The 23,644-nt window shown below is 48.2% G+C and overlaps 1 protein-coding gene across 1 annotated transcript; it reads left to right on the top strand.

Annotated features, from left to right (window-relative positions):
* The first annotated feature begins 6,488 nt into the window (after window positions 1-6,488).
* On the top strand, window positions 6,489-8,045 carry LOC147988690 (uncharacterized). Its single transcript, XM_087535537.1, has 3 exons — window positions 6,489-6,632; window positions 7,034-7,310; window positions 7,390-8,045. Exons 1-3 carry the CDS (start codon window positions 6,489-6,491, stop codon window positions 8,043-8,045), a joined length of 1,077 nt encoding a protein of 358 aa, XP_087391663.1.
* Window positions 8,046-23,644: the final 15,599 nt, after the last annotated feature.

Below are 23,644 nucleotides of genomic sequence, written 5' to 3'. Positions count from 1 at the left end.
CTCAGTGCGCCGGGCCAACGACCGGCGGCTAAGGAGCGGCGGCTTTTGTGGCGAGGTCGAGGTGCTTCTCAGCAAAGGCATCCAAGGCTTCTAGCCGGTTGAGGAAGGCCAACCTCGTAGCGTCCTCACTTGCCTTGTAGATACCTATGTACACGATTTGCTCGTACATGTGGATGTGTAGGTCGACGAATTCTTGCAGGGCGAGGCGCCTCGCGGCGAGCGCGACCTCCAGGTGGACATTCTTCGTGGCGTCGGCGGGCAGTCGCAGGGCCACCAGTGCTTGAAAGAGGTTCCGGCCATGGAGGCCGATTAGGGTGGCAGGCAATGAGGAGCCCGGGTGCACGGGCTGCAGGAGTACGCGATGTCGTCCGCGAGCTTCTTGATGACGGTGAACTTGTTGCTGGTGGCAACGATCATTTGGTCCAACTGAGAGTCGTAGTTGGCGTCGACGGCGGCCATCCACCAGCCGGTCTCCAACACCGTCTGGAGACGATCCTCGGCGCCATGCCGCAGGCCGGCGTCGTGGACCATCTGGCGCAGCCACTGGCCGCTCACGCGCATCGCCTCCATGGGTCTGGAGTGAGCTCTTTTGCGCTTAGGTGCGTACGATGTGGTAGATGCATTGGAATGGAGGGGCCCCTTTATATGAGGGCAATGAGGGCAAACAGCGTTGCATTCACATCGTGCAGCCTCTTTTCCCGAACCTCCTCCCATTACTTCCCTCATGCATTAATTGAAGGAGGATGCATTGGCCGTTCAACATATCGGGATCAGCTACTCCCTCCCTCATTTGCATTAAAGCCGTATCGGGAACTGTGCCGCCCGCTGTCAAATCGAATACTCCCTCCGTCTAGGTGAGTATTAAGTCATCTTACGAAAACCAAATTAGTAAACACATAGGTGTGGTGCATTAACTCTCACGTTGTTTCTTATTTTTTGACATAAATAGAGGAATCAACCAAGAAGAGATGTGGGGCTTGTATTCTTTTAATGACTTGAGACTATCAAACATGACATGCAGTGGTCAGTTCATCGCACAAGAACAAATACAACCCACGTCAGCACACACGCATCTTATATAGCATCACATCCAATGGCTATAAAAGATGAATGAGACCAAATTATATCTCATCCAGATGAGTTCTAGCAAAACTGTATTAATAATACTTAGTATCATGTAGTACTTTATTTATTTCCATGTATGACACATTAGTACTCAACTCTCTCTCTTTCTTCATTTAATTCTATGACACCTCATCAAAATTGCTAGGGCTAGTACCATTACAACCAGCCTTAGCAAATACTAAACATTAAGTTCTCTCGTTTTCCTCTCCACCTTGGTCACCTAGATGGAGGGAGTATACTGCGCGGGCTTTTCCTGCGCGGTAGGCGGGGCAGTTCCGCCTAGTCGCTTCGACAGAGACGCGAGAAGACGAGGGAGTAGGCTGCTGCAAACATAGGGCTGTGTGATTTGACAGCGAGTTACTATTGGACAGGTCGGGCCCCATGATTTGACTTGCCATTATCATTTTAACTGCGGCGCTACGACCAGCGTGAGTCTCCTGATTCCTGACCACCTCCATACAGGTGCCTCTCCCAATGCTCCACCATGTAGTAGAGGCTGGCTCTTGCATGAGAGCCCACTTCTCCACTTTTTCCTTGCCCCTCTTTCCTCCACATATGCAAAAATGCCATGTAAAGCGCACTATTGTACTTACTTTTACTTGCTCCTTCAGGTGCTTAAGCTTGGCACATAGGCATAAAGTCTGATGTGGCAAGTTAATCAAGAAGAGAGAGACTAGTTTGGTGACCCAAGGAAGAAACGGTGCTAAGCGCGTGTACCTAGGTGAAAAGACAATTTTGAGTCTATAGCTAATTAAATGAAGCAAACTTAGCAACACCATTTCATTAGAAGAGGTCACTCCTTGGCAAATGCAATAAATACTAGTACTCCCTGTGTCCCATAATATAAGAACGTTTTTGGCACTACACTAGTGTCAAAAACGTTCTTATATTATGGGACGGAGGGAGTACGAAGAAAGAGATAGAGAGGAGTTAAAAAATACACTTATAGCCAACCTTGTTGTAGTATGAGTGACTATGTGATGACTATGTATGACATGCCAACATCAGATAGCCTAACGCACCGTGTTAAATCTCCAAGGGCGCGACCGCATGAGCGACGCGATGGTCGTGGTAGGCGCGACCACGATACGGGCTGCTGGCAGCCCTTGGATCTGAGATCAAACGGTCGCATGGTAAGTTGCTGAAAATTTGCAGAATAACCCTCCAGGATAGGATATTCACCCATAGGTCTAGAATCACGCCATGCAACCGTTCGATCTCAGATCCAAGGGCTCTCGGAAGCCCGTATCATTGGAGAATGGAAAGCCACTACCCCGCCGTTCGCACGCTGGCAGTTCGCTCCTACTCGTCCCACACATCCTTCAATACTACGGCGGTTCGCTCCTAGTTGTCCCGTCCATTCACATTACGGCAGTTCCACTAATCCTAACCCTCCTCCCAAATCCATGGCATCCCAAATCTCCATGATCGGTGGTGAGTACAAGGTTAGAACCATCACTGGCGATGAGTTCGACGTCATCCACACCCGTTCTTCCGCGACGGTGAAAGGATGCCTTTGTCGCTTCAGACGCATGTTCGAAAACTCAGATGATGAGTGGGTCGCTGGGCTAGATGTTGAGTACACCATAGTCCTGGGATGAGAGAAGGATCTAAAGGACGAATAGAGGAAGAAGCCCGCCGTGATCCAGGTTTGCGTGCATGACTTATGCTTGGTCTACCACATATGCCATGCCGACGTTGAGTGCCAGGATTTTAAGAACTTCCTCGGGAGCAACCTAGTCAAATTCGTTACTGTAGACTTTAAGAACGATGAAGAAGCCCTGGGTCGGATCGGTCTCGTTGAAGGCAACCTGTCGTGGTTTTGTCATGGCAGATGTCCTCATGAAAGGACTTAGTCGTGGAGCCATCGCTTTCGGGTTAGCTTGAAGGGGTTAAAGCGGACACAGGGACGCAAGAGAGTTTATACTAGTTCGGCCCCTTCGATGAAGGTAAAAGCCTACATCTAGTTGTGATGGAACTGATGGGGTTTCGATGACTAGGGAGCAAACAAGCTTCGCCCAAGTCTCGAGTTGTTGTCGTCTGTCCTTGAACCGCCGCCGGGTCATCCCCTTATATACACGGGTGACGCCCGTCGGTCCACAGAGTCCCAACACCGGTTCATACTCGTATCCGGGTTGGTCTCTCCTTATTCCTAACTTACAATACAAGTTTACATACCAAGCCGGTTTACGGCTACAGGTCTTAAACCGACTACAGGCCTTGGGCCCTTATCTTCCTCCTTGGGCTTTAACACCCTTGAACTACTAAAGATGTTAACCCGGCCCAGATAGGCCGTTTTACGCCCAGTAGTAATATCCCCAACATTAGGCCCCAGATTGATTTGAACTGGTTCATGTCAATCCTTAGCAAAAAATCTTCGTCTTCAACATCTTCTTGTATTTGTTGAACTGCCGTGATGTCACCTTCTCTGGTTGCTGTAAACCGGCATGACGTCATCATAAAAACAACATTCATGATATCTTCTTTGTTTAATAGATCCGCAATAACCGAGGCGACAGCTCCGCTTCCAAGATTTGTGGTTCCTTGATTCACGCGCCTGACACATGTCTCTTGCCTCATAAATAGGACCGAAGGATCATTTCTTTTCTCCCCTTCGTCCCCTTTCTCTTCGTCTTCCTCGCGTCGCCAGCCTCGGAGCTCCGCCGCCGCCGTTGACCTCTGCACCGTCTTGGGCCGCTGCATCAACCTGAACGCGCCAGAGCACTGCGGTAGCTTTCCACATCTTCCTCGATTCTGGTAAGCCTTCTGTTCTTCTTAACATAGATCTGTTCTAGGGTTTCATGTTCTTGCCGTGTTCATCATTTGTTCATGCTTGTACTTAGACTCTTGGATAGATATGTGAATCCCTGCTCTGAATAGCAGTAGCTTTTAGCATCCGCCTATAGTTTCATGCTCAAGACCATAGATCTCATCTATATATCTGCCCATTGATTCACTTTCGCTCTGTTTTAAGTCTTTGAATATTTTCCTTCTTTTCTGAACTTGCTTTAGATCCAACGCTGTAGCTAGATCCTGTGAAACCTGTTTCTGCGTACTTATCCATCCGCAACCTTACTTGATTCAATGTTTAGACCGGGCGGTTTAACTCAGTGTAGAAAAAATTGATAAACCGGTATATACCATTAGTCCCCTTGTTGAACCGCCAGAATTCTTTAGCCAGATGCTGTCGCTTCATAGAACTCCGGTTTAGATATAGCTGTCTCCGGTTTAACATTGTACATACCAGTGTACACTTGACCCAACACATTCTTGAACCGGAAATACTTATTTTTGTAGATTTCATCATGGCTAAACAAGTGTATGAGTGCAACTGGGCTCCTTCTCGCGTCACAGAAACTCAACTGAACAACTTAGTCTTGACTGGCGCTTTAAGCAGCAAAAATGCTATCCATTGGAGGGTCCCTGGTAAAGAATGTCCGCCCACACCTCGAGAGGGAGAGGTTGTCGTTTTTGTAGCTCACTTAGCCCGGGGTTTTAATCCGCCCGGTTCAAAATTCTATTGGGATGTCTTAGCCAATTTTCAACTCCGCCCGCAAGACACTGGCCCCAACTCTGTTACCAACATCTGTCACTTCGAAGTGCTCTGTGAGGTGTTCTTTCAAGAGGAACCCACAGTTGAGTTGTTTAGAGACTGCTTCCATCTAAACCGCCACACGAAATTCACTGATGGTTCCAATACGGAATTGGGTGGTGTGGCGATTCAGAAAAGAAAGGAGGTCACTTACCCTCATGCCAAACTGCACAGCCACCCCAAGGAGTGGAATCAATCATGGTTCTATTGCAAAGACACCTCCCCTGCTAACAAAAATCCTTTGCTTGGCTTTCGTCCGGAGCAGCTTAGAAATACACACCCCTTTCCGCAAAGGTTAACCGCCAAGGAGAGAAGTAAATACGCTCCTCAACTATCCAAGCTCAGAGCCTTCATGGCCAACGGTTTAACAGGAATTGATCTCGCACGCTGTTGGATATCATGGAGTATACTGCCCCTCAGCCAGCGCTCTGGTTTGATGTGCGAGTATACTGGTAGTGTCGATGACCCACTCCGACATGTTAACATCCAGCTCACAGATGACGAGGTCACAGAAGCTGTGAAGAAAATGTTGAACAAACCGAACACCTCTGCGCTCGAACCGGCCTGCTTCCCTTCTGTGCTACCAGCAAACCGCCAGCTGTAAGATTTTGACTGTACTTTTTTACTGAACATGTCATTGCTATTTCTGTATATTCTTTAATATCAACTATTGCTTAAACAGGGCGATGATCCGTTTTGGAGCAAGAAGCTTCCTCAGGAGAATCCAGAAAATCCAGATAAACCGGAAAGACCAATCCGGCCAAAAACCAAAGTCGTGAAGAGAACTGCTCATAGGAAGAAAACCACTACATCCTCTGACCCGGCCGCAGATGACGATGTGGGTAATCCGGACCTTGAGGTAGAGCTTGATTCACTTGGCTTATTTTTCACACGCCTTATTGATAATGATATTTGTCAGGATGATGCCGAAGCCAGTCACACTGATATTGCAGAGGTAATTACTCTCTCTTCCGATTCAAATCCTTTGCCTTCACTAAAAATTCGTCAGGCAAACAGGAAGGTTAAATTTTCTCATCCTCTTGCTTACTTGGATCCCAAATTTCTTATGAAGACCCAACAACACGAAGCTCGCCGCACAACTCGTCACAGCGGCCAGGTAGTTACCTCTGCCGGTTTACCGAACAGTCTGGTTCGGAAACGCTGTTCAGAGGTCTCTAATTTGCTTGTCAGTGCTTGTCCTAAAGCGGGCTGTTTTCGTCAACCTCTTAATCCATCTGACTCCGATTATCAGGTTACCTCTTATTCATCCTCTGGCGAGTCATCGGCTACTCAGCTGCCACCGCTTAAAACGGTGCTTGGGTAAGCTATACTTATCATAACATTTCTGGTGCATTACTTTGTAGCATACACTGTTTTTGACTTTATTACTCCTTTCAGGGCGAAGCCTAGGCCGAGCAAGAAGGCTCGCCTGGATAAAGCGCCCGAAGAAGAAACTGCCCCTGAACCGGACAACGCCCCAGATCTTGAAGCGGCTATTCGTGAAGACGTACCCAACGACCCGCCACTGCAAGATGATGATTTTATTGCTGAAGAAAGGCCTACTGATACTTCAGGCCCTGTTGACCAGCCTACAAGCCCCATCCGGATTGAGAGATCCACCAGCCCATCCAAGCCTGCTGATAAACCGACTGCCCCAGTGCAAACCGGTGAGTCCAAAGATGATGATGTTGTGATTACTGGCATTGGTCGTTCAGAGCCAAGCAATCCTGTCGCCTTAGACAAGCATACTGCCAAAGAAGAATTTGCTGTCATGGGCAAAGGCAAGTGGAATGTTGATCTGGCGACTTACGCTGCTCTGAATGCCCAAGATCTTCATTCCGGCTACTTGAACCGGCTGTATACCAGCCGTGATTATGAAGCTGGCCTGGTGAATATGATGAAGGAAAAATTTGAGGTAACTTCCATGTGCCTTTTCATGCTTGGATACTTCAATTTTGTTAACTCTCCTAGCCCCCAAGGGCCGGTTTTGCAATCTTCTTTCAAACCAGGACTTACTAATATAAATCTGAATAATTCGAAATTCACTGATGTAGCCCCCAAGGGCCGGTTCAACGTAATGTAGTTAAACCGGGACTTAAGTAATTAACATGGCAGCATCAGAACTTATTTGAGCAAATAGGCATTAGCCCCCAAGTGCCAAGTTGAATACTTGTATTGAGCTTGGGACTTTGCAATCAATTGAAAGATGAAGATCAAATATGCATTAGCCCCCAAGTGCCAAGTGCATAACTTGTTATGTGATTGGTACTTCAATTCTTGTACCGTTTGTTAAATCATATGACTGTGTGTATGCAGGCTGAGCTGAAGACCAAAGAAAGCCAACTCGCCGATCTTCAAGAAAATTTGAAATCCCAACGAGGTGAAACCTCAAAGGCGAAAGAGGAGTTGACCAGTGCTTTAAGCGTCATGGAACAGCTTAAGGAGGGCTTCAAGAAAGAGCGGGCGGATTGGGCCACTGAGAAGGCCTCTTTGACGAAGAAAGTTGAAACTGCTGAAGCCGCCCTTAAACCGGTGGTAGATGAGCTGACCAGCGTAAAGCGGCAAGTGCATGCCATGACTGCTTCCATCTTTGGTAAGCTTCCTTTGACTTCTGTAATAATTTGGCCTTCCTATGATAGGTCCGGTTTGTGAACTTTTTTGTAATGTTGCAGGTACACGCATTGGTCACTTGGGGTCAGATGTGCGGAAGAAGTTGAAGGCTGCCTATACACTGATAGAACAATTGTATACTGGTGCGCAGCGTATCATATCAACTGCATCCCACAACAACCCGGCGCCTACCTTGATCCAAGACACCCTGAAGAGATTGTCTATGCTCCCTGCCCGGGTTGAAGAGCTGAAGAAATCCGCTGCTCGAACCGGTGCTATCAATGCCTTAATCCGGGAAAAAGCGTGGGTGCCGGATTTTGACCCTGTTGAAGCGGCGCAAGGCGACCCTCACTTAAAGGAAGATGGTTCAGAATTCAATGAGGAGGACTTGAGGGCGATAAACCGGGAGGTGCGCCCTCTAGCTTGTCAATTGGTGGAAGAAGCAGACTTGTCTCATTACCAAGCCCAATATGATAATCAAAACAAACGAGTGGTTGCACCAATTCCTGAAGCGGAGAATTTGACCCCTCCAATCCGTAGGCATACTTACGCTCTTGATATTGAACCGTCATTGCTAATCCATGAGGAAGCTGTCTTTCAAGCCTTAATAGGAATCAACTGGACAACTGTTGATTTCCAGCCACCGGGTAGAGAAGCAGAAGCTGAAGCGGCGCAGGATGACCCGCAACCATCAGACCGAGCTGGCGACCAAGCTTGAACCGGAGGCCGGTTTAAATGGCGGGTCTTTTATGTTCCGCTGAAAACAATGATCTTATTTGGGCACCATGTTGCCTTGTAATAGGGTAGCCAACACTCTTGCTTCTGAGATGCCTTCGTGCATAGGTGCTGATACTTTTGTTTGAATGTTCGAAACCTTCAATCTATATTTCCTGCAATCACAAAATCTTAAACTGCCACAGCGGTTGTACCGCCAGCCGATTTATGACCTTTATATATATATGCAATGAAATTGAGGTATATGATCAAATTTTGTGATACAAAATACCTGCCATCGCTGGGCATGAAGTTGGCTTAGCCAATCTTGAAGCGGAGGTTTATAAACCTATACCGTCAAAGGAGAAAACAGCTCCTATGTATACCATGCCGGTTTACCATGTAAACCGTGCCGGGTTATGATAAACACCCTGCTACTCCATAATGGGATGTTAACAGAAAATGTCAAACCGGGCAAATAATCTCCGGATTAAAAATGGACCGTGTTCCGTCAATTGACAGTTTGAACCGGTTTAAAACATTGTCGGTTTAAAAAACGCAACAAAAATAAAGCAACAGTTATTAAGAAAAACATTGAAGCAAAGGCAATGATAAAACCGTTTGCAAAAAGAGGCTTTATTGAGCCGATCAGATGGTGTTACCATGGTCGGACACGACCAAGCTCCCGATAGGTGTAGCTATGGTTCAAGTCAGCCAGGTCCCCAAATGAAACCGTGGCATTATGCCGATCAAGAGGCATGGAAATGGTTTGGGTTCGACCAAGCCCCCAAGTGATTCTATGGCCTTAGGCCGATCAAGAGGCATGACTGGTTCAGACTTGACCATGTCCCCAAGTGATCTGGTAGCGTTCGCCTATCAAAAGGTGTTGCATTGGTTCGGACACGACCAAGCCCCCAAGTGATGTTTATAAAACTTTCAAGGGGTAAACCGGAGGCTGCTTTAAGACAGAACAACTCCGTGTAACCACGCATGATGTAAAAGAACAGATACCCCGCTTTAGCTGAGGCTCCGGTTTATTATATTAATCATAATATATACACTGTCATAATATGTACATAAGTAGAGACGATGGCTCAGGTATAGTAAGGCCGAAGATGAGCTATGTTCCACGGCCTGTTGGTCTCCTCCTCTGATGTACGTGAGTTTTTATGCTCTCGAATATCAATCATATAGTATGACCCGTTGTGCAGATTCTTGCTGACCACGAAAGGTCCCTCCCAAGGTGTGGATAACTTATGCATATCAGTCTGATCTTGGATGAGCCGAAGCACCAAATCTCCTTGAAAGGTTCTGGTTCTGACTCGGCGACTGTGATAACGACGAAGATCCTATTGGTAAATCGCCGAGCGGGCAGCTGCTATGTCACGCTCCTCATCCAACAGGTCCAAAGCATCTTGTCGTGCCGTCTCGTTGTCCGCTTCAACATAAGCCGCCACACAAGGTGAGTCATGACGGATATCACTGGGGAGAACCGCCTCCGCTCCGTAGACCATGAAGAACGGTGTGTATCCTGTGGATCTGTTGGGTGTAGTATTGATACTCCATAACACAGATGGTAGCTCTTCTACCCGACAACCCGGTGTCCTCTGCAAAAGAACCATAAGCCGGGGTTTGATGCCTCTCAAGATCTCTTGATTAGCTCTTTCTGCTTGACCATTGGACTGTGGGTGGGCTACTGATGAAACGTCAAGCCGGATGTGCTCACGTTTGCAGAACTCCTTCATGGCCCCCTTGGACAAATTGGTACCATTATCTGTGATGATACTGTGTGGAAAGCCAAACCGGAAAATCACCTTTTTAATGAACTGAACCGCGTGGCCGCATCACACTTGCTAACAGGTTCTGCCTCCACCCACTTTATAAACTTGTCAACCGCCACCAGGAGGTGGGTCTTCTTATCCTTGGACCTTTTGGAAGGCCCAACCGTATCCAGCCCCCAAGTTGCAAACGGCCAAGTGATTGGAATCATCCTCAATTCTTGAGCCGACACATGAGCGCGTCTTGAAAACTTTTGGCAACCGTCACATCGTCTGACCAGATCCTCCGCATCAGCATGAGCAGTTAACCAATAGAAACCATGGCGGAACGCTTTAGCCACCAATGATTTTGAACCAGCGTGATGACCACAATCTCCTTCGTGAATCTCACGCAAAATTTCATAGCCTTCCTCAGGAGACACACAGCGTTGAAACGCCCCTAACACACTGCAATGATGCAATTCGCCATTAACAATAGTCATAGACTTGGATCGCCGGATTATTCGCCGGGCCAAGGTTTCATCCTCTGGTAGCTCGCCCCGGTTCATGTACGCAAGATAAGGAAGCGTCCAATCCGGAATGACGTGAAGGGCTGCCACCAGTTGAGCCTCCTGATCAGGAATAGCCAAATTCGCTTCACCAGGGAGCCTGACCGACGGGTTGTGCAACATATCAAGAAAAACATTAGGCGGGACCGGTTTACGCTGAGAGCCGAACCGGCTTAAAGCGTCCGCCGCTTCATTCTTCCGACGGTCCACGTGGTCCACCTGATAGCCCTTGAAGTGACCTGCAACAATATCCACCTCACGACGATATGCAGCCATGAGTGGGTCCTTAGAATCCCAAGTGCCAGACACCTGTTGAGCCACTAGGTCCGAGTCACCAAAGCACTTAACCCAGCTTAGATTCATCTCTTTAGCCATCCGGAGACCATGGAGCAAGGCTTCATACTCAGCTGCATTGTTAGTACAAGGGAACATTAAGCGGAGAACATAACATAACTTGTCACCTCGTGGGGAAGTTAATACGACTCCAGCCCCCGAGCCCTCCAATTGCCTGGATCCATCAAAATGGATAGTCCAATATGTGTGATCCGGCTTCTGTTCAGGTGCTTGCAGCTCTGTCCAATCATTGATGAAATCAACAAGTGCTTGAGACTTCACCGCCGTCCGAGGCACGTACTTCAACCCGTGCGGCCCAAGTTCTATAGCCCACTTGGCAATCCGGCCAGTCGCTTCCTGGATCTGGATGATATCACCCAAGGGGGCAGAACTGACCACTGTGATGGGGTGCCCTTGGAAATACTGCTTCAGCTTCCGGCTTGCCATGAAAACTCCATATACCAGCTTCTGCCAATGTGGATACCTTTGCTTGGATTCACTAAGTACCTCGTTGATATAGTAAACCGGACGCTGAATCGGATGCTCCTTGCCTGCCTCCTTCCGCTCCACCACAATGGCCATACTGACTGCACGAGCGTTAGTAGCAACATATAGCAGTAGCGGCTCCTTGTCAATGGGAGCGGCAAGCACAGGCGGATTGGCCAATTGCCGCTTTAAGTCCTCAAATGCCTTATCAGTAGCGGAACTCCAGACGAACTGATCCGTCTTCTTCAACATCTGATACAAAGGAATTTCCTTCTCACCAAGGCGGCTGATAAACCGGCTCAACGCGGCAATCCGGCCAGCCAAACGTTGAACGTCATTGATACACTTCGGTTTAGCCAGGGAGGTGATGGCTGTGATCTTCTCCGGATTAGCCTCAATTCCCCTGTTGGACACCAGAAAACCCAATAACTTGCCTGCCGGTACACCAAAAACACATTTGGCCGGATTGAGCATCATCTTGTAGGTCCTCAGGTTATCAAAGGTTTCCTTCAAATCGTCAACCAGAGTCTCCTTCTTCCTTGACTTAACCACAATATCATCCACGTAAGCATGTACATTACGGCCAATCTGCTTGTGAAGACAATTTTGTACACACCGTTGATAGGTTTCCTGGGCACTCTTGAGCCCAAAAGGCATAGACACATAGCAGAAGGCTCCAAAGGGAGTTATGAACGCCGTCTTCTCCTGGTCCTTAACTGCCATTTTGATCTGATGATAGCCATAATACGCATCCAAAAAACTCAAACGCTCACAACCCGCCATAGCATCAATAATTTGATCAATACGGGTGAGGGCAAAAGGATCTGCTGGACAAGCTTTATTAAGGTATGTGTAATCCACACACATACGCCAGGTGCTGTTTTTCTTAAGGACCAGCACCGGATTAGCAAGCCACTCAGGGTGAAAAACTTCAACAATAAAGCAAGCTACCAAGAGCCTGGCTACCTCTTCTCCAATAGCTTTGTGTCTTTCTTCGTTAAACCGGCAGAGGAACTGTTTCACCGGTTTGTATTTAGGATCCACACTAAGAGTGTGCTCAGCGAGTTTCCTCGGTACACCTGGCATGTCAGAAGGTTTCCATGCAAAAATGTCCCGATTCTCACGGATGAACTCGATGAGCGCGCTTTCCTATTTCGGATCCAGATTGGCACTGATGCTGAACTGCTTGGACGAATCGCCAGGCACGAAGTCAACAAACTTAGTCTCAGCTGCCGATTTGAACTTCAGGGCCGGATCATGCTCCGTAGTTGGTTTCTTCAATGGAATCATGTCCGCCGGATCAACATTGTCTTTGTAATATTTCAGTTCCTCTGTGGCACAAACCTACTCTGCGTAGGCCGCATCACCTTCCTCGCACTCCAAAGCAACTTTACGGCTCCCGTGAACCGTTATTGTCCCCTTGTGGCCCTGCATCTTATGCTGTAAATACACATAACAGGGCCGTGCCATAAACTTGGCGTAGGCCGGTCGCCCAAACAGGGCATGATATGGACTTTGGATTTTTACCACTTCAAACGTTAGTTTCTCCGACCTGGTATCATGATCATCTCCAAAGGCCACTTCTAGCGCTATCTTACCAACAGGATATGCTGACTTGCCAGGTACCACACCATGGAACACCGTATTGGACGGTTTGAGATCTTTATCTGTTAGTCCCATACGACGGAAGGTCTCATAGTACAGGATATTAATGCTGCTCCCTCCATCCATGAGTACCTTGGTGAACTTATAACCTCCCACCTGAGGCGCCACCACCAATGCTAGCTGACCCGGATTGTCAACCCGGGGAGGGTGATCCTCCCTACTCCATATGATTAGCTGCTCCGACCAGCGTAGATAACGGGGCACGGCCGGTTCAACAGAGTTGACTGCCTGCTTCTAAACCTTCCGGTCTCGCTTGTCCAAGCTAGTGGTGAATACATGATACTGCGCACTATTCAACTGCTTTGGGTTGCTCTGGTAACCCGACTGCTGCTGTTGCTGGTTGTAACCACCCTGGTTATTCTGATTATTTTGATTGTTAAGTCCGCCTGGATTACCATTAAATCCTGAACCGGAATTTCCTCCACCGCAACCCGGCTCGGATCCCGAGCCACCGCCGGAGCCGTGATCATACCGGAAAGCATTAGAATTCTTGAAGTCCTGCATAATGTAGCAATTTTTCCAAAGGTGGTTTACTGGCACCTCCTTCGTCCCATGCTTCGGACAAGGCTGGTTCAATAGATAATTTAGGCGGTCTGGGTTAGGGTTAGGCGCTCCACTGCGATTCGGCGGTTTACCCTTGCGTCGCTGGCCCTTGTCCCGCGCGTTGGTATTAGCCACGAAGTCCATGTTGCCATCCGCTTTACGCTTGCCTCCGCCACCATTACCTATCGAGTGATGTTGCTGACCTTTGGAGTTGCCGTTCTTCTTTCCCTTCCCTGTCTTGTCATCATCAGACTCGGGATCCTTGGTACTATCAGAATCAGCATACTTTACCAAAGCGGCCATGAGAGTCCCCATGTTAGTGCAGTGGCGCTTCATCCGCCCTAACTTCAGCTTTAGGGGCCCAAACCGGCAATTGCCTTCCAGGGTTATAACCGCGGTGTCAGCGTTGATGCGGTCTGATGAATGCAGAACTTGCGAGACCCGGCGCACCCAATGATTCATTGATTCTCCTTCCTCCTGGACACAGGCAGCTATATCCACTATCGACATAGGCTGCTTACACGTGTCTTTGAAACTACTGATAAACCGGGCTCGTAACTGGGCCCATGCACTGATTGAATTGGCCGGTAAGCTTTTTAACCAAGTACGGGCCGTTCCTTCAAGCATCATGGTGAAATACTTTGCACACGCCGCATCATCCACATCAAGCATCTCCATGGCCATCTCATAACTCTCCACCCATGTCTCTTGAGGTTGATCCGCCGTATAATTTGGTACCTTGCGCGGGCCCTTGAAATCCTTGGGCAGGCGCACATTGCGTAAAGCGGGGACAAGGCAAGGCACCCCCAAAGAGCTAGAGGTAACTTCAGGCTCAACCAAGGTGGTCGGACGAACCGGCGTAAGCTGACGAGCTTGATACTGTGCCGCTAACTCGGCCTCCCTGCACGCTCGGGCCCGGTCCACCACTTCCTAAGCATTATCGACACCACCTGCCGGGTTGTTACCACGGGGCGCTCCACGTCGTGCATTACTTGACACGGCCGGTTCATCCATATGCCTGCTATAGCTCCGACTTGGACGAGGGGTAGAGTGGATCCGGTCGCGGCTGTACGAATACGCTTCCTGTTGGACCAAAGCTGTCCTAAGGAGCTCTATGACCCGGCGCGTCTCTATCGCCTGCGGCGAATCACCTTCAATTGGAATGGCCTCCAGCCGTGCAGCAGCTGCAACAAGGTTGTCCATCGGGTTGGAGTATTGTCCCGGAGGTGTTGGCACAGCCTGAGGTACACCAGTATTATGACGGGGCAGATCTATTAAACGGGGCTGGATCGGTGCGCCCGTCCCAGGTGCTTCCGCCCGGTTTACCACTGGCGGATTACTGGTTCCCACTCCGGGGGTGTTGAAGAGGTCTCTGGCTTCAAAAACTGAAGGCAAACGAGATCGGTACTTCCTCCTCATGACTTCCTGCGACGCGTTCTGGTCCAACATGAGCCTGTAGGCTTGAGCATCTAAAGCGGCCCGCTCTGTAGCGATCCTGGCATCTTCAGCTGCTAGGTCCGCCTTAGCCTGAGTGATTTGTTCCCTCACTGCAATCTCCGTGTTGTGAGCATCCTGGTCCGCCGGGTTAGCCTCTTCCATGAGCGTAGCCAATGCATCGAACAGATCCGATAAAACTTGAGCCGGTGGGCGCACAGAGCCTCCTGCCCCGGCAGCCATCGCCGCTACTAAACCGGAGATCATTGCCGCAGCAGTCAAAGAGTGAAGCACGGCTTGTGTGCCAGCCATGAATATTCCAACCCGGTTGGGCAGATCAGAGGGGTCCGGAATACTGTCGCCATCGGAACAGCCTCCAATCCGGCCATCTTGTAGCTGATACAGAGACTCAGTTTCTCCGGTTGACGACTCGTCGCCGGAGTAAACGATGGTCTCGCCACCAGATTCTGATCCATCCTCATAACTTCCTCCGTGGATGACTCCCACGAAGGCACGCTTCACGGCCGGTTTAACCTTGGCAGATCGCGCACGCTGAGCCGTCTCGATGAGGTCGGTGCAGGTGTCTCGCTCAGGGCCCGGTTCACCGATCTTGCCAATTAAAACGTGTATGCCACCAAAGGGGACCCGGTACCCGTACTTAATCGAGCCGGCCTCGGGGCCCCAGCCTGCATCGTCGATGTAGAGCTTGCCGCGATGACTCTTAGTCATCCGGCCCACAGCGTAGCCCTCGAGTCCTTCGAAGCGTCCCTCCAAGAACTTGAAACCATCGTGCGATAGCCCCACGGTGGGCGCCAACTGTCCTGGTTTTGTCACGGCAGATGTCCTCATGAAAGGACTTTGTCGTGGAGCCATCGCTTTCGGGTTAGCTTGAAGGGGTTAAAGCGGACACAGGGACGCAAGAGAGTTTATACTAGATCGGCCCCTTCGATGAAGGTAAAAGCCTACGTCTAGTTGTGATGGAATTGATGGGGTTTCGATGACTAGGGAGCAAACAAGCTTCGCCTAAGTCTCGAGTTGTTGTCGTCTGTCCTTGAACCGCCACCGGGTCGTCACCTTATATACACGGGTGACGCCCGTCGGTCCACAGAGTCCCATCACCGGTTCATACTCGTATCCGGGTTGGTCTCTCCTTATTCCTAACTTACAATACAAGTTTACATACTAAGCCGATTTACGGCTACAGGTCTTAAACCGACTACAGGCCTTGGGCCCTTATCTTCCTCCTTGGGATTTAACAACCTTGAACTACTGATGATGTTAACCCGGCCCAGATAGGCCGGTTTACGCCCAGTACTAATATCCCCAACACAACCCCTTCGACCTCCAGAAGAATCAGCTGGTGCTCTCTCGTCAGCCTTCAATGCTGACCCTGGCAGGAGCCATGGTTCATCCTTCGTACGGTAAACTGGAGAAACCTCCATACACATTTCATCGTCATGCATGGCAGCGGAATGTACTAGATATAGACCACATCCACTACGCTGCAATGGATGGCTACCTTTGCTTCAGTATTTACAAGGGTTGGATGAAGAGCAACAACCAAGTGTGCGGTTCAAGCAAAGAAGTATCGGCCAAGAGGAAGAGGGACAAGGATGAAGTCGAGGACGTGGACGAGGACTCCGAGTAAGGTGGCAGTGTTGTTGCTCATGGTGGTTCTAATGCAGTGTCTACCGGAATAGTTGCAAAATTTCATTTCAGGTGTGCTTAGTTTAATTTGAGGGGTGTGTTGTGCTGAGCCCCAAGCAGAACTATGTTATGTTTCTTCTTGTTACTTTAACTCTTCAGTACGTACATACTAGTATTTCTTACATTTCATGTTTTAGTTGGTATAGTACTACCACTCGTTTCTTCACATTATATACGTACAATATATATGGCCAACATCATATAGCCAGTAGTTTAGTTGTCAAAGAATTTCAGGGTGCTTAGTTTTGTCAAAGAATTCCAGGGTGCTTAGTTTTATTTGAGGGGTGGGTTGTGCACTTGTGCTGGACACCATTATTGTGACAAGCCTTTTTAATAGTACTATATGCATAATTTGGCGACGAGCGCTCTCTTTATGTACCACCTTTTTTAATTTCAAGTTTTACTCCATGGCGCAATCCATCGATACTACTACTGTACAAAAGTGGAGTATATACATTTTTAAAACGCTAGAGGGCGGGGCAGTCTAGCTCGGTCAGTTTCACGAGAGGCGAGGGCCTTTGTGATTTGACGGCTCATTACTGCTGTCAAATCGAATAGTATTGCGTGCCCACTGCACGCCCGGCGCCTCCATTAAACACCTCCGTTAAACCCGCATGCAAACCGAGAATCCTACTCCGGCCACACGTCCGTTCATGAGCGGGCCGGAATTAAACGCAACACCGGCCGAGCTCCTCCCGTCCGCCCTCAGTTTAAACGAGGCCAGACGCCGGCCAAGCTCCTACCGTCCGCCCTCTATTTACACGAGGCCAGACAGACAGCGGGCAAGAATCGCACCCCTCCGCCGCTCCCCCATCTCCTCCTTCACCATTTTCTCCACTCCTCTGATGGCTTCCGATGAGCTGTTCTCCGGCATATTACCCGGCTGGGTGGCCCGCCGAGCCCTCCGGATACGGGTGAGGCCGCTCGGTGCTTCACCAACCTCGCTTGGCCCGATGGAGCCAGTTGCCGCCCCAAGCAGGTGCGTGGTTCAGCAACTCGCCGCTCCAGTTCAGCTCGATGAGGAGTGGCGAGTTGCTCCATGCCGGCATGGCGGCGAGCACGCCGGTACGGGCGCCGTCGCTGCCACCAGTGTCTGCGGTGGCCGCGCCTCCCATATCTGTGGGCGCGCCTCCCGTGCCTGCGGCAGCGCCATGCAGGCAGAGACAGAAGACGGGTGCGTGGAGAGCGATGAGTTGGTGGCCAGCTTCTCCATGTCCGCCGCCATCATCGAGGAGAAGTAGAACACGAGAGGCCGCCGCCACTTGGGACCCATGAAGGCCACCGCCGACGCGACGACCGCGGATTCAGATGGTTTCTTTGCTGCTTCGTCTCTTCCAAGGACCTTCGTCGACCCCGCAAGTGTCTGACGGACATGAGGAAGACAAAGGGATCCACGAGCGGTCATCTAGAACTAAAATAAGTCTAGATACATCCATTTCCGGAGGGAGGGAGTATTAATTATACAAGAGAGCCAGATTGGCACCTCTTAGTTCATGTAAATGTAATGAAATCCATGATGTTTATATGAAGATCCAGGTTTTTTATATGAAATCCTTCATGCTTATATGAAATCAGTCCATGTTTGCACGAATTTCATCTGGTTGGTTAGAGTTGTAAAAATGTATGCCGCTGGCATTTGATGCCGTCCTCCGCTTAAGGAAGCGGGAGGAAATTTGCCGGCTGCCGTTGGAGATGCTCTTTATGCTGGAAATAATAGAGTGACATCCAATCCATTTGAGTTAATTGCCTGTATGATTGTCCCTATATAAAAAGTTAATTGCATGCATAGTGTACACGTGACTTGCAGGGTGGCTAGTACAGAAAGTTAAAAAGAAACAAGTCCTTCCTTAATCTATATTCTAAGTACTTTGTGGGTTCCACTGTTAGTACAGTGGCGAAAGAAGTATATATCAAATAAGTAGGGTAATATATAATATAAAAATATAAAGTTAAAAGACAAAATACGAACTCATGTTATCGCGTTGCGAGCATCCGACGGTAACCAGCCCAGCACATTTTTGTTGTAGACCATGCTGGAGATATATCTCCATGTCTACTCTTATATATACTCCATTCGTTCCTAAATATTTGTCTTTTTCAGATTTCAAATGGACTACCACATACGGATGTGTATGTAGACATATTTTAGAGTGTAGATTCATTCATTTTGCTCCGTATGTCTTTTCATGAAGGGGTCAGATTTGTCCTTGATTTATTTATGAGGTATCCAGATGGCACTACACCGCTAAGAAAAGAGGGTAACATCAAAATTATGGACTACTTTTTTGAGTATGTTGGTAAGGTCCGGTCATAGTCACTTGTTGAAATGTCTAAAAAGACAAATACTCCCTCCGTTCGGAAATACTTGTCATCAAAATGGATAAAAGGAAATGTATCTAGACGTATTTTAGTTTCAGATACATCTCTTTTTATCCATTTTGATGACAAGTATTTTCAGATGGAGGGAGTAGAAAAAAGAGTTGGTGATGATGGTGTGCGTGCCATCCTGCAATATAGGCCGTCGGATTTATATCTAACGGATAGGAAATAAACTATGGCAATTTTGCAAAAATATACCCACACGTCTCTCCACGTTCGAAAATAAGGCCTTCCCTCGTTCAACCTTTTCTCTCACAAGATAAACTACTCATACAAATGCATCTTGCTGCGATAATTGGGTTGAAGTGATATATTTTATGTCTGCCCCGAATGATTTCAGATTCACTAGTAGTAACAAAGAAAAGGTTGCCTTGTTAATTGACAGAAAACAGGGTGAAAACTATCACATGAGGCTGGTAAAAACAAGGCACACTGGGTTCAGCGTCATCGTCACTACAGCTGTGCGCGCACGAGAAGTCTACATATCGAGGGGGCTACTGAGCGAGGCACCGAGACACAATGTTTGAGAGAGAAACCAATTGATAGATTATGATCATATCGATTTGTCACCCTTCTGCTGTCATTGTTGGGGGGGGGAGAGAAAGATGTATCGAGAGTGTGCGCGGTAGGCACAGAGGCACAACTAGCGAGTGTGTGTGTGTGTGTGTGTTTGAAAGAGGAGTAGATAGATTATTATCAAGATCGATGTGCCACCCTACTCCTTCGGTGCCGGGTAGTGTGTGTGTATGTTTGAGAGAGAAGCCAGTCGATAGATTAGTATCAAGATCGAGGTGTCACCCTACTCCTTCGGTGTTGGGAAGTGTGTGTGTGGGGGGGCAGTGACACTCACATATCTCTACTCTTATAAAAAAACAGAGTTGGTGATGATGGTGTTCCTGCCATCCTGCAATATAGGCCATCCGATTTATATCCGACGGACAGGAAGGAAACTATGGCAATTTTGCAAAAAGATACCCACACCCCTCTCCGCATTTGCAAATAAGGCATTCCCTCGTTCATCCTTTTCTCCCACAAGATAAACTTCTCATACAAATGCATCTTGATGTTCCGTGCAACGCATGGGCATCTTGCTAGTAGGGAGAAGGAGTTTGTGTGACACATATCTAGCTATATTAAGGGATAGGTAGATAGCATATGTGTGAGAGACATTATCATACTTTCAGACATTAGTGGCTGTGGGTGGGCGGAATTAAAGGGGTGGGCGTGTTAGACATAGAGAGTGTGTGTGTTTCTGTGTGAGAGACTTGTAGGACGGGGTAGAAAGATGAATTTAACCCTGGCGGAGGGAGAGAAATACACGAAGTGCGCGTGTGTGATTCCGATGCCCACAGGGAAATGAGATATGTATGCGTGGGAGAGAAATTGCACAATTCATTCACGTATCACTATCTAGCGATCGTGGACGTGCACCGCTTGAACATAAGTCAATATCTACTTCGTATCGTGGCCAAAGGTACAATATCGATTCAACGCTATAAAGATTGGACACTCACATATCCCATTTTGTCTATTTAAATAAAGCTTTTAAGTTGTGCATGCCAAAGTTACAGTGATGTTTCTTCAAACAACCAATGTAGCTATCATGTACATGCACCATTATTACTCTTGCATTCAAATTCATTAGTCTTGGATGATTTAAGTTTCTATTTTGAAGTAATATATGTAATATTCAAATATGAATTCAACGGGTACGCAATTTATGAAATGGAGGCTATGTAATCATATGAGGTAACACTTTTAAGTAGTTGACTACAATATCCATTTCTTTTTGTGCGCCTCTACACTAACACGTCAATGCATTATGTTTAAAGTAAATAACCAAGGGCACTACATTATCTATTTACACGAGAAATACATAGGCTAAGTGTTTGATCCCTTTTTTTGTGAACGCGCCACTACACCCGTACGATTGGCCGCGCCCGTGTGAACGTCCAAGTTATCGGCGCATCATCCCGAGTTATTGTCTTTTTCTATGGGGTGGACTTCACACCAGTTATTAACTGCTGATGCATGCCCCGTGTACACAGTCTAGCATGACCTTCCTGCTAGCACGGTCCAAAATTAGTTGAAACTGGATACGAACGATCCCGCGGGTGGCAAAATCTCCCGCCTCCTTCTAAAATTACCGCCACCTTAGTCTTTAGCATGCGAAATCCCCCTTTTGTCCTTGGTGCACGGAGACCAACAGTTACAATACCGCCCTCATCTACATGATAGGTCGGGGCTGCTTTGGTAACTTCTGGTTCCCCCACTACACGGCAGCCCCATTTCCTCTCCCCCTCCCGCAAAAATGACTAACTCCACAGCACGAGAGCATCTTACATCACGCCGTCCGTACTTCATCGCCCTTTCTCCCCTCCCCTCTGGAAACCCTAGATTGCTCATCGACCGGCGTACCATATCCCATTCACTGCCAGCGGCGTCCACCTCGCCGGATCTGCTTATGCGGCCGCATCTACCCCTCCCACCTCCGCTAGAAACTAGTAGACTGCTCATCCACCACTGTACCACAACCCATTCAGTGTCGGCCTTGTCCACGGTGCCGGATCTACTTCGCCGGTACTCTCATCAACCGCCGCGCATCTGCAGCGGCTCATTCGTACTCCCCACCGGATGTCCTCATGAAAGGACTTAGTCGTGGAGCCATCGCTTTCGGGTTAGCTTGAAGGGGTTAAAGCGGACACAGGGACGCAAGAGAGTTTATACTAGTTCGGCCCCTTCGATGAAGGTAAAAGCCTACGTCTAGTTGTGATGGAATTGATGGGGTTTCGATGACTAGGGAGCAAACAAGCTTCGCCCAAGTCTCGAGTTGTTGTCGTCTGTCCTTGAACCGCCGCCGGGTCATCCCCTTATATACACGGGTGACGCCCGTCGGTCCACAGAGTCCCAACACCGGTTCATACTCGTATCCGGGTTGGTCTCTCCTTATTCCTAACTTACAATACAAGTTTACATACCAAGCCGGTTTACGGCTATAGGTCTTAAACCGACTACAGGCCTTGGGCCCTTATCTTCCTCCTTGGGCTTTAACACCCTTGAACTACTAAAGATGTTAACCCGGCCCAGATAGGCCGTTTTACGCCCAGTAGTAATATCCCCAACATTAGGCCCCAGATTGATTTGAACTGGTTCATGTCAATCCTTAGCAAAAAATCTTCGTCTTCAACATCTTCTTGTATTTGTTGAACCGCCGTGATGTCACCTTCTCTGGTTGCTGTAAACCGGCATGACGTCATCATAAAAACAACATTCATGATATCTTATTTGTTTAATAGATCCGCAATAACCGAGGCGACAGCTCCGCTTCCAAGATTTGTGGTTCCTTGATTCACGCGCCTGACACATGTCTCTTGCCTCATAAATAGGACCGAAGGATCATTTCTTTTCTCCCCTTCGTCCCCTTTCTCTTCGTCTTCCTCGCGTCGCCAGCCTCGGAGCTCCGCCGCCGCCGTTGACCTCTGCACCGTCTTGGGCCGCTGCATCAACCTGAACGCGCCAGAGCACTGCGGTAGCTTTCCACATCTTCCTCGATTCTGGTAAGCCTTCTGTTCTTCTTAACATAGATCTGTTCTAGGGTTTCATGTTCTTGCCGTGTTCATCATTTGTTCATGCTTGTACTTAGACTCTTGGATAGATATGTGAATCCCTGCTCTGAATAGCAGTAGCTTTTAGCATCCGCCTATAGTTTCATGCTCAAGACCATAGATCTCATCTATATATCTGCCCATTGATTCACTTTCGCTCTGTTTTAAGTCTTTGAATATTTTCCTTCTTTTCTGAACTTGCTTTAGATCCAACGCTGTAGCTAGATCCTGTGAAACCTGTTTCTGCGTACTTATCCATCCGCAACCTTACTTGATTCAATGTTTAGACCGGGCGGTTTAACTCAGTGTAGAAAAAATTGATAAACCGGTATATACCATTAGTCCCCTTGTTGAACCGCCAGAATTCTTTAGCCAGATGCTGTCGCTTCATAGAACTCCGGTTTAGATATAGCTGTCTCCGGTTTAACATTGTACATACCAGTGTACACTTGACCCAACACATTCTTGAACCAGAAATACTTATTTTTGTAGATTTCATCATGGCTAAACAAGTGTATGAGTGCAACTGGGCTCCTTCTCGCGTCACAGAAACTCAACTGAACAACTTAGTCTTGACTGGCGCTTTAAGCAGCAAAAATGCTATCCATTGGAGGGTCCCTGGTAAAGAATGTCCGCCCACACCTCGAGAGGGAGAGGTTGTCGTTTTTGTAGCTCACTTAGCCCGGGGTTTTAATCCGCCCGGTTCAAAATTCTATTGGGATGTCTTAGCCAATTTTCAACTCCGCCCGCAAGACACTGGCCCCAACTCTGTTACCAACATCTGTCACTTCCAAGTGCTCTGTGAGGTGTTCTTTCAAGAGGAACCCACAGTTGAGTTGTTTAGAGACTGCTTCCATCTAAACCGCCACACGAAATTCACTGATGGTTCCAATACGGAATTGGGTGGTGTGGCGATTCAGAAAAGAAAGGAGGTCACTTACCCTCACGCCAAACTGCACAGCCACCCCAAGGAGTGGAATCAATCATGGTTCTATTGCAAAGACACCTCCCCTGCTAACAAAAATCCTTTGCTTGGCTTTCGTCCGGAGCAGCTTAGAAATACACACCCCTTTCCGCAAAGGTTAACCGCCAAGGAGAGAAGTAAATACGCTCCTCAACTATCCA

The sequence above is a fragment of the Triticum urartu genome, chromosome 1A, assembly GCF_056163025.1.
Source record: "Triticum urartu cultivar PI428250 chromosome 1A, HENAU_Tu73, whole genome shotgun sequence".
Classification (NCBI taxonomy): domain Eukaryota; kingdom Viridiplantae; phylum Streptophyta; class Magnoliopsida; order Poales; family Poaceae; genus Triticum; species Triticum urartu.
This window is presented reverse-complemented; position numbering and strand designations above follow the sequence as displayed.

Excerpts from the sequence above, each read along its gene's own strand:
- LOC147988690 (XM_087535537.1), top strand. The coding sequence starts at position 6,489 with ATGGGCAAAGGCAAGTGGAATGTTGATCTGGCGACTTACGCTGCTCTG. Across the intron at positions 6,633-7,033 it reads TGATGAAGGAAAAATTTGAG|GCTGAGCTGAAGACCAAAGA; the intron begins GTAACTTCCATG and ends GTGTGTATGCAG. Across the intron at positions 7,311-7,389 it reads CATGACTGCTTCCATCTTTG|GTACACGCATTGGTCACTTG; the intron begins GTAAGCTTCCTT and ends GTAATGTTGCAG.